Genomic DNA, 11,647 nt, shown 5'->3' with positions numbered 1-11,647 from the left:
AAAAATATGATTCAAGTCAATTATGACAATCATCCATGACAACAAGTTGAAGGTAAAATTTGAAAATTTTAATTGATGCAAACATCATTGGAATAATGACTCAAATTTCTAATTTTAATTCTCTTAGATATTGTTTAGATATAAAAGATATTATCTTTTCTTCAAGATATTGTTTAGAATTGAAAATATGATATTTATTTTAGAGATTTGTTTCCTCTTATAATATTAGGATGCAAAGTTGATAAATAGACTCTTAAGATGTGAAAACTCACCTAACTTATAGAAGGAATCACCACCTTAAATGAGAGAGAGGAGTCATGTGAGATGTTATCCTAAATGTAAGCATGAGAGTTTGAATCACATTAAATAAATTTGAGATAATGGATATTCATTTAATATTTTTGTGGATAAAGGCATGAGAAACTAAATCACATTAAATAAATGTGTAGTATTTCTTTATTTTTATGATTTTTTTTTTGTGTTATTTCATCATTGTGTATAAAGAGGAATTTTTGTTCCCCAAATTCCGTTCCTTGCTTATCATAGTCTTAGCCTAACACAAAGGATTTGAGTATAATTGTCATCTCTACTGATTCAACTAACCCAAAAAAAAATATCTTAATTTTCAGGATTTTGAGAGAGATCATATAACAGTAGAGACCTCAAATGCAAAAATAAAAAAAATAAAAAATAAATTGTTTTTACCAAGAAAAACTACATGACAAGGAGGATAGATAAGAATTGTTTGCCCCGCAAAACTTCCTCAGTAGTCCTACTTTTCTCTTTTCTTAGGGCATTGAATTTATAAAAATCAAAATTATCCACTCAATACATACTCGGGGAGGGGAGGAGAGAGGATATGTAAAAGATGGAAGCAAATCAAAAGAGCTCAAAGATATGACAAGGTTATCCAATCTCCATGATGTTTACAACACATGTAAAATGATTTTAAAATTACTTCTAAAATACCGCATGGGTAGAAATATATCGTAAATATTTTTGTGTTCCAATTATGCGCCTCTCAAAGATGTTGAAGGAACTGTAATTATTGTAATCAAAAACAATTTTAATATATGTAATTTAAAACTATAACTAGAAGATTTGCTCAAATCTAAAGAAGAAAAAAAATACCATCTGCTTGCTTTTATGCTTTTAATGTCTGTAGCAGTGTCCATAATCAAAAGCAATTCTTGGCGCCTTAAACATCTGCCCTGTAGTTCTCCGGTTTATACCACAATGAGAAATCAATTCCATTGCTTTTTAATTTCTCTGTTGCAGGTCCAATTCTCTCCAAAAGCTGTGAAGAAGGCATATAAACCACCGAAACAAATTACATTTTCATTAACTGCATTCTAGTTATTTATATTCTATACTTAAAGAAATCAGAAAATAAGTCTCAATAATTTTAAGCCATATGAAATTTAAAGTTAGCACATGATGAGTTACTTAAATCTCATAACAAAATGCAATTAGTCTTAGGCAAAGTTTAATCTTGGAAAACTTGTAACATAAAAAAAATAGTTTGAGAGCGGGTATAGACATGGTGTGAATAGCAAGCTCGGCCTTAAGAGGGTTAAAAGAGGTGGACCCAGCAAGGGTCAATGAAGGGGAGAGAGAAACAGTTCCAGGCAGACATAAAATAATATGAATGCAGGCCTGAGACTCAACCGACAAAACTAAGAATAGATAGGGGCGAGCTAGGAGGCATGATTCAAGTGCTGTTGAGAGGCTGGAAACTTGCAGAGATGATGGGAGAAAGTGATAAAAGCACAATCAGCACAATGATAGATAAGAGCCAGCTAGGTTGGGCCATATTACGAGGAAGCTTTAGCAGAACTAAGCCCTGTCCCTTTAAGCCAACATTTGATAAACAATGGATAACTCACGGGCAGTTAAAGGCACGTCAGTTCAATGTAGAAGCTTGCTATAGGTATGGATAAGAGCTACTAGAAAAGAACAAAGAACAGAGGAAATTGCACAACTGGGGAGTGAGGAGTGCTGTTAATGTGCTAAATATGCTAAGAAAAATTGAAGGCTTGTGGACCTAAAATGAAATTAAAAATAGATTACTTGCAAACAATTGTCTCTAAATGGTGATGAAACTAGTTAGAGCTCTTAACATGAAAGGACCACTGATGTATCGTTATCCAAAGGGTGCAATGCAACATACGTTTCCAAAAAGCAAAATCAGAAAAGACTAACCTTTACATGGAGCAGACCATTTGAAACCAAAACAGATCTATCAAAAACACAAAATTTTCCGCCATCCATCCGAGAAACTGTGCCACCAGCTTCCTCAACCATCTACAAGTAGATGGAACAAAAATATGTAAACAATGTACTCATAATTAAATGATTGCTAGAATGATAAAACTGAATATCGAAAATTTATAATATGATACAGGGAGTGTTAGGAATCTCTTCTTGAGATAGGAAAAGAACAAAATCCTAACCAAGATCAGCACACACTCACAACAAGAAAGAAAACTGAATTGCCTCTATTAATTATGAACATAACTCACAAGAACCAAGGTATACAAGTATACCCCCAAAAGGAGCACTCTCCTTTTCACACTAAAAATGTCCGGTTTGTACAATAGAGGACTTATTTATAGGATTTACATCAAACTAATAACAAACTATCAACACTGATTTAACTAACTCAGCTTCCCAAACCAAAGTTACAATTTGACCCTGTCAACTATCAGTTTGGCCCTTTCCTTTTCTATAATAATAAACCTGTAGAGGTTTTCCCCCTTTTTGATGCTCCTTGAAATCATTCCAAAAAGGGAGATAAAGGAAATAATTGCCTAACTATCTCCCCTCATTTAAGGGATTGTGAATAAACCATCCTAATAATTATATATACAGAAAATATTCTAATAATTATATGTACAGAAAATATTTACATATTTATGGCTCAACATATTCAATAAATGTTGAAAGCTCAAAACATCCCCCCTGACATCATCTAATAATTTGAGATTTTAGGATAGTTGGTAATTGATATTATAAAAAAAAAGCTTTATGAACACTTAATTAAGTGTTCGATTTTGCTTCCTCCATTATTGAACTCATAATTAAGTTCAATTTCAATACAAGGAAAAAATGGTTTGTGCGTTGTCCACCCTTGCTATTATTTGTCTTTAAACAATAAAATATTAACAATTGATGTTTCATGAAAGTAACCATTAACATAAGCTTATATACACATGTTGGACCTGATCTTACTGAAGTTTGCGTAAAATTTATTCTTTAATCAGCATTTGATTGCCTATCATGATCATTAGACAAATAAGATCTTGCATGTCTTTTGTTCATGACAAATTACTCTTCCCATGTTAAATCCAAACATCATTCAATCCCAAAGATGTTAAGCTTACTAACTTGTCAGAATAATTATCAATGATGTGAAACTCATAAACCATACCAAAACACCAGCAGCCATATCCCATGGCTTTAGACGATATTCCCAATAAGCTTCTACAATTCCCAATGCTACATGACACATGTCCACAGCAGCTGCACCAAGCCGTCTTACACCCTAAACATCAAAGTCAAGAAAATGAAGTGAAAGGAAGAGATATGAGGTTCATTCAAATAGATTTCAGATGAATACCCTGCTGACATCCGTAAATTCTTTGAATAAGTCTATGTTAGTAGCCCACGCATCATCGTGATCATACCCAAAGCCTGTAACTAGAAGAGATCGTTCCACCTAAAACAAAGGAAGATTACTTAAAACATTAAACAATCATGAAACACCAGATAAATAGTATTTTAGGTTGTTCTATAAAAGCCTCAAATCACGATGAACAATATTGCTGTTCACTTTCTGTACTCAAGGTATCAATTTTTCGCTAATCACCTGATTCGTTGCACTCACTTGGATCCTTTGGCCATTGCAGAATGCTCCACCACCTACAAGTGAACTGTATTAGCATAGAAATTTGAAATTATTGATAAATTTTGCAGAAAATAAACTATCATACATAAGGTTAAATTATAATTTTAGTCTTTTATCTTTTAAATTTGGGAAAATTAGATCAAAATTTTGAATATTCTTTTAATTGATTCAAGATGGGAGACTTATATTAGATTTATCTACATGAAAACTGTGAAACCCAATTGATGCTCAAACTTAAAATGGCTATAAAAAAAGTAAAAATCATGCAAAAAAATCCCATGAGCAACCAGAAAAGAATATAATATTAGATTTTTTATTTTCTGACGGCTCAATGAACTCATTTTAATGCAATTTTCATCATGTTTATGTCTTTTTGGTTTGAACATCAATAGAGTTCAACAGTTCTCATGTAGGTGAAATTAATGAGACAAATTTCACATCTTGAATCCATAAAAAATAATCCAAAGTTGTCACAAACTCGAAAAAGATCATTGTTTTGGAAGGATCAAATTGAGTCAAATTTAAAAGATAAAAGACTGCAATGAATATTTTGAAAGAAAAACATCAAAAGTATAATGTAGCCTATACTTCATTTTTATTTTCTTTAAGGGATTGATGGAAGTTAGGAAAATTTCTTTCACCTGCAGTTGCAGAGAAAAGGCGGGTATTCCAACACATTGGACCACCAACAAACTCAACCTGAAAAAAATAAAAATTCATATTAACATATCCTCTCTTGCCACAATTATATTTCTTCTAGCATCATATAATAGAAAGTGTTAGAAAAGTTGTTTTTATATATGTCGTTCAACTTTTATAAAGTTGTTTTTTGATTGTATAGAGACTCTAGGATATAGATTTCTCAAATGTAGAAGAAATCATATGTTTCGTATATTATTTTAATCATGAGATACATCAGACTTATACATGAGCCTGTTGGCTATTTTAGAAAATGGGAACAACCTATTCTAAAGGACAAATCCCTATGATTGTGGGATTGTTATTCTAGGGAACAAATCCCGGTGATTGTGGGATTGTTTCTAAATATACAAACCTAGTATTAATAGCAAGATACAACAAATATAAAAAATTAAAATACAATAAGAATAATATCTAAAGCTTCCTAAAATATATTTTGACACTCCCCTTGAAGCTGGTGAATAAATGTTCTCCATTCCCAGCTTGGATATAATTCTTTCAAGGTTACAATTGTTCAGCTTGGTGAGTATGTCTGCAAGTTGACCTTGAGTGGACGCATATGGGATGCAAATCAAGCCACTGTCAAGCTTTTCTTTGATAAAATGTCTATCCATTCAATATGTTTAGTTTTATCATGTTTACCGGATTGTGGGCTATACTAATTGCAATTTATTGTCACAACATAACCTCATAAGTTCATCCCACTTTATCCTTAAGTCTTCCAATATAATCTTCGGCCATAACAATTCACAAATTCCTTGGGCCTTTGCTCAAAATTCTACTTTAGCACTAAATCTAGCTACCACACTTTGTTTTTTGCTCTTCCAAGTTACTAGGTTTCCACCAAGGAAGGTGCAATATCCAGTAGTTGACTTCCTATCCACAACTAAATCCACATAATCAGCATTCGTATATGCCTCAAGACTAACATTCTTGTTTTGTTTGAACAAAATTCCTCTTCCTGACGTCCCTTTTAAATATTGACAATTCTAAGGGCAACTCGTAAATGTGCTTCCTTTAGTTGGTGCATAAATTGGCTGAGTAGACTCATAGCAAAGGTAATATCTAGCCTAGTGTGAGATAGGTAAATGAGTTTGCCCACAAGTCTTTGGTACATTTCCTTATCCACAACAACATCCTCCTCCACACTTCCCAACTTTATATTTGGGTCAACTGGTGTACTTGTTGGTTTTGGAGGCTTTCTTACCTGTTTCTTCAAGTAAGTCAGTAATGTATTTTTGTTGAGATATGAAGACCCCTTTCTTGGAATTGGCCACTTCAATCCCCAAAAGATATTTTAGCTTCCCTAAGATCTTCATTTCAAATTCCATGGCAAGGCAATGACTCAACCTTTGTTGTTCCTTTTTATCATTCCCAATGATAATCATATCATCCACATAGACCAATAATATTGTTACTCCCCCTGAATCAAAATGTTTGACAAATAAAGTGTGGTCCCCTTGGCTCTATTTGTATCTAAGGTTTGTCATGACTTTGATGAATCTCCCAAATCACGCTCTAGGTGATTGTTTCAACCCATAAGTGCCTTTTTTAAGTTATGGTCCACTTGTGCAGCTAGTTTTTCTAAAGGAAATTCATCACAATTAGCAGAATTAGAATTTATAGGATCAAAAGGATTTATTGCATGTAATGATGTAGGGTTGGATTCTTGGACATGAGTAGATCTTGGAATGGCCTTTCCTCTTCGTGTGTACACCAAAATTTTTCAAAATTTTGTATCATAGTCCTGCACCAGCTACTGTTCCTACTGGTGCATGGATTTGATTCTCCTCTACTTGTTCCTCTTCAGCCTTGGCTCCACAAATAGTAGTAGTATTTTTTCCAATTTCTAGTTCAATAGTAGTTTTTCTAATTTTTGGTCCAAAGGACAAATTTGGTAATATGAGGGGCTTATCTTCCTCTCTTAAATTCTCCCCCTAAAGATTTGCTTATCTCTTATAATTTTAAAAGAGCATGGCAGCCAAGATAATATTTATTTAAGTTGGCTTTTGTTTTGATATTTCAGCTATTTGGGGGGAAAATTATGGTGGGGAATGTCCAGAGTTACAAAAACTAGCAATGAGAGTTTTGAGTCTCACTTGTAGTACTAAAGGATGTGAAAGAAATTGAAGCATATTTGATCAAATTCATACTAAGAGAAGAAACCGCTTAGAACAACAAAAATGCTCTTGTCTTTGTTAAGTATAACCTTCAACTTGAGATGAGGCACAAGGTTAAAGAGGAGAAAGGAGATACTTATGATCCTATATGTTTATCTGATATTGAATCAGATGATGAATGGATTACTGAAAAAGAGAATCCATGCCTACTAATAGATGCTTCATGGATGGATATACATAAGTCTTTTACTTTAGAAGAAGGAGCTCCAAGAAAAAAAAGGAAGAGAGGTATTTGTTTAAGTTTCAAGTTTAGATTTAGAACATGTACTTTAAATATAAAACTATAAAATTATGTTAAGATACTCATTAAGTTTTTTTTTTAATAGGTCCAAGAAACTTAAATGCTAAGGATGATAGGAAGGGAAAATCTACCATCACAAGAGAGGAAAATGAAACATAAGAGACAATTGGAGATGTAGAGGAAGAGGAAGAAGAGGAGCATTTGATTTTAGAGGAAGAGGATGAACTAAGTGACATTGATCTTGGAGATGATGGATGAAAGCATAAGACTAAGGTGTAGAAGTAGGAAATAGTAATTTGCATTTTTCCATCACATTTTGTATTTAGGGGTTGAACTTAAAGACTTCAACTTAGTGCAATCACTACTTTTTGTTTTTTTGATATATGACTATGATCTTGAATTATTTTGTGATTCATACTTCATAGCTCAATAGATGATATATTAGTGTGTATTTTTATTCTTTTTGTATCTTACCATTTGTAATACGATACGATTCACGATTCATAAAATAACTTTTTCGATTCACGATTTGAATCTTGATTCGATAACCATGATTTGGATATCTCCTTGGCCAACTAGTCAACTACAGTTATAAGGCTTTCATCAGCTATGGAAATTTTTTTATTGTTGGGGCATGGAGAATATGTGGAGAAATGTTTAGGGATTCGTGTCATATGGTCTGTGACTCTAGATTCTAGAATCCAATAATGGGTAAAAGGTGTATTTGAGACATTAAATCCAAAAAAATGGGAACTTAACAGAGTATGTTAATGAACACGTACCTGTGGGTTTCTCCAATTTACTAAGAAAGGATCTTACTCTCTCTAACTCCTCATGGTTGAGTTAGACGAATCCTTCTTGAGTTTTAGGACCAACACCAACATTAACTTGACAGTTGACCCCTTTCCTTGGGGGTGTCCTTTGTGTCCCCAATCTTTGCTTTAAGGTTTTCCATGCAACTTCCAACATTTGTCCCTCATGTGGCGTGGCTTGTTGCAATAGGTGCACCATTTGGAAGAATGCCTGCTTTCTTTTGTTCCACAACCATGGTTGTTGCTCCTTCAACAATCAGAGCTGAACTATCAGCAGTTGGGGTCTCTAACAATAGGCTCCTTCTACTCTCTTCACTTTGAATAATTGCCACCATGGTTGTCAATCTCTAGTGATAACTCGTAAACTCGTACAAGTTTACGAGATTAGGACAGCTTACCTGTATAACTCGGAAGTAAATTCGTTTTTGAGTAATCTCGCGTGATCTCGTGTAATATCGCGAGATCAGTCTGATTTTAAGAGATCACAATTTTTTTTTGTTCTCCAAATAAACTAAACGCTAGAGTTTCATTTCACTCTCTTCATGTTATGAACGATCTCCTCCATTGTCTTCTCCACATCAAAGGCGTGAACCACTCTTATCCTTCGTGAAGGTGACCACTCTTCTCCTCCTCTATCTTCTCCTCCACAAAGGCGCAAATCACTCCTCTCCGTGCGCGAACCAGTGTTCTCCTCCACGAACCACTCTTCTCCTTTATGCGCGATCCTCTGTCTTCTCCTCCACGAGTTGTGCAGCTTCTTGAGGCTATTCTCCGATAGCTTCGCAATGCCTCCTCGAGGCTTTTCCGCAAGCAACGCAACATTGCGACTCCAGTTAGGGTTTTTTTTTAATTTTTTTTTTGTAATTCATTGTTAACTTTGGCATTTTTTATTAATGTAATTTGTTATTTTACATTTTAATATGGAGTTAAAATGTTTAATTATTATGTTATTTCTAATTTTTTTTATTGAGTAATCTCTTATGAGTTTACGATATGAGTTTATGGAGTCTCCATGAGATTACGTAAACTCTCGAGATTGACAACCTTGATTGCCACTACTTCAATGAGTCCAAGAACCTTCTCCTTTCCCAATATTTGGATCATGACTTGATCATATTCTTGGTTTAGACCTACCAAGAAGTCATACACCCGGTCTTGTTCAATGTATTCCCTTAGAATTGCTGAATCATCATAACACTTGGCCTTTATGACCCGATAATGGTCCAGTTCCATCCATAATGATTTGAGTTGATTAGCATATTCCATAACAGTTTTAGTACCATGTTTGTCCTTCATAGTTTTTACCTTTATACCTCATAAATTTGGGCAGCATCCTTTGCCTCAGAGTAGGTTTCCTCTTCTACAATCCATATTGCCTTTGCAAAATTGAGGAACATGCATGTATCTCTGATTTCCGGAACCATTGAGTTCCATAGCCATGCCATGATCAAGGAGTCTTCTTCATCCCATGAATTGAATTTGGTATCTCCTTCAGTAGGGGCATCATCAATTAGATGGCTGACCTTCCCTTTCCCTTTCAGGATGGTCTTAATGAGTTGAGATCATTTGAGATAATTTTTTTCCATTCAATCAATAGGCAAAGTGGACATTCTACAGTTCACCCACATTCTAGAACTTGTTATCTCCATTTTCTATGACTGAATTTATAATTTCAGCCGTTACAAATATGTGCAATTAAGGTATAGAGAAGCAGACCAATTTAGGGCCTGAAACAATAGGGAAGCGCATAGTAATGAAGGCTGTGATGAGTGTTCGGGATCACACAGCAATGAAGGTGGCAATGAAATTCTAGGGTTGCACAACAATGAAGGTTGCAATCCGATCACACAATCAGAGGCTCCCAAGGATCAGGAGCTCTGATACCATCTCAATTTAAAAGAAATCATATGTTTCATATATTATTTTAATCATGAGATACATTAGATTTATACATAAGCCTATTGGCTATTTTAGGAAATAGGAACAACCTATTCTAGGGGACAAATCCCTATGATTGTGGGATTGTTATTCTAGGGAACAAATCTCTATGATTTTGGGGTTGTTATTCTAGGGAACAAATCCCTATAATTGTGGGATTGTTTCTAAATATACAAACCTAGTATTAATAACAAGATACAACAAATACAAAGAATTAAAATATAGTAGGAATAATATCTAAAACTTCCTAAAATATATTTTGACAAGATTTTCTCTACCTATGTAATCTAGTAATGTTTCTTATGTATATATATGCACGTGTGTGTATGTATGTATGTATATATAATGGTTTGCTAAGTGGGGTTTGGCATCACTCAAAAACTATTAAGAAATTTCTTAAACTTAAGTTGGTATTAGAGCCGGTACAATCCTGCTCTGCTTGTCTATCTCTTGGGATAGTCACGGTTAACTTTATACGTTAAGTATGGGGGTTTAGCATTAGTTTTCATTTTTATGCTTTTATAGGCTCTTCTCCTTGTACCTAAAGAACCTAGAGAACTAAAAGCTACTGGAGATCATCCCAAAATTTTTCACCCTTCATTTAGCATTCATCGAAGTAAGGGGGAGCAAGTATTATTGCTCTAAAGTGTGGGTTATCTACTAGGTAGAGAGATTCTCAATCTCTTGTCTGTTCATGTGTGCTTTGAGGGAGAAAGCACAATTTTGGATTGCACGTTGTGACTCTGTGTTCCGTACGTTTCGTATGTGCCTCATGGATGATAATTATGTTATATTCCTAACAAATTTTGTGTGAATTGAAGTAATTATGAATCTATGAGTGTCAGTAGTTTCTGTAGGTAACCTTTAATTTATAGAGCAAGTGAAGATTTGATGGAGTCTCGGATTGTGCAAACTCCATGAATTCTCCATGCAACTCCTTGAAATCCTTGAGAACAATTCAAGGAGATGAACCGAAGAAGAAGAAGGAGCAATGTTGACCAAGCTTGAAATAAGCTCCTTGGATAGAAGGAACCTAAGCCTAGAGCTACAAAGAGGAAGGCTCAAGGCAAATTGAAGAAGAACTCTCACTCAATGACTTTCGGTTAGAGAGAAAAAATGCAAAAGAATCTCTCATATAATGCTCAAAAATGCCATAAGCTACATGGACCTAATCTATATATAGGCCAAGGAAGAGTACCAAGGAAGCTAGGTTAACTTGAGTTTAAACTAACCATGATATGGTTAAGTTTAAACTCTAGGTGCCAAAATTTGAATTTGAAAATTCAAATTTGGACGTTCTCCCTAGATTCTCAGATCCTCCCATGTGCCACATGTGGAGCTTGCATTTTAATGTGATTTGATTCACATTTGAGGTGAATTTGAGTCACACCATGTACACAACCCACATGGCTGGTCACATGACTCTAAATACACCTTAAATGTGTTTCAAATTACACTAAATGCAATCTCTCATGTAAATGTATTTTCTAGACACTAGGTGGCCGAAATACAAGGCCAAAAATGAACCTAAGCTACTTCACCAAAATACAAGGCCCACAAACAAATATACAAGCCCAAGTGGGCCAACCCTAATCTACATGGGCTTCAATGTACAGCCCAACTAAAGAGCACTATGGACTTTTCCTTGGAGTTAGCCTAATCCTCTTCTAATTTTCTGACCAAAGCCCTGGTGACTGGGCCCTTGGCCCATGGGCCTCCATCAAGATTGACAAAATTGATGATGTATTGGTATATAGAGGTTTGTTGGATGTAATTGATGATTTAATTTTGTAGAATTAGTCTTTAATTGTTATTTTTACCCATTGGGATGCAAGGTTTGGGTTTTGGGGCTTGCTACAACTTCTCTCAA

The 11,647-nt window shown here is 34.5% G+C and overlaps 1 protein-coding gene across 2 annotated transcripts in view; it reads right to left on the bottom strand.

The window, feature by feature from the left end:
* Window positions 1-860: 860 nt before the first annotated feature.
* The window catches only part of IMPL1 (myo-inositol monophosphatase like 1), a 29,883-nt gene continuing 19,096 nt past the window's right edge, over window positions 861-11,647 (bottom strand). Inside the window, exons 5-11 of one of the 2 annotated variants that reach the window (XR_002241112.3) lie at window positions 4,549-4,606; window positions 3,869-3,921; window positions 3,620-3,718; window positions 3,431-3,544; window positions 2,203-2,304; window positions 1,132-1,297; window positions 861-1,039 (exon numbers count right to left, since the gene is read on the bottom strand). Coding sequence is in view for 1 of the 2 variants with exons in the window: in XM_020379490.3 (XP_020235079.1) it covers window positions 1,199-1,297; window positions 2,203-2,304; window positions 3,431-3,544; window positions 3,620-3,718; window positions 3,869-3,921; window positions 4,549-4,606 (525 nt within the window). In the remaining variant the exon portion in view is untranslated. Of the gene's footprint in view, window positions 1,298-2,202; window positions 2,305-3,430; window positions 3,545-3,619; window positions 3,719-3,868; window positions 3,922-4,548; window positions 4,607-11,647 lie in introns of both variants that reach the window. The other variant, XM_020379490.3, reaches the window with a different exon arrangement.

The sequence above is a fragment of the Cajanus cajan genome, chromosome 6 (assembly GCF_000230855.2).
Source record: "Cajanus cajan strain Asha chromosome 6, NIPB_CcT2T_4, whole genome shotgun sequence".
Lineage (NCBI taxonomy): Eukaryota > Viridiplantae > Streptophyta > Magnoliopsida > Fabales > Fabaceae > Cajanus > Cajanus cajan.
This window is presented reverse-complemented; position numbering and strand designations above follow the sequence as displayed.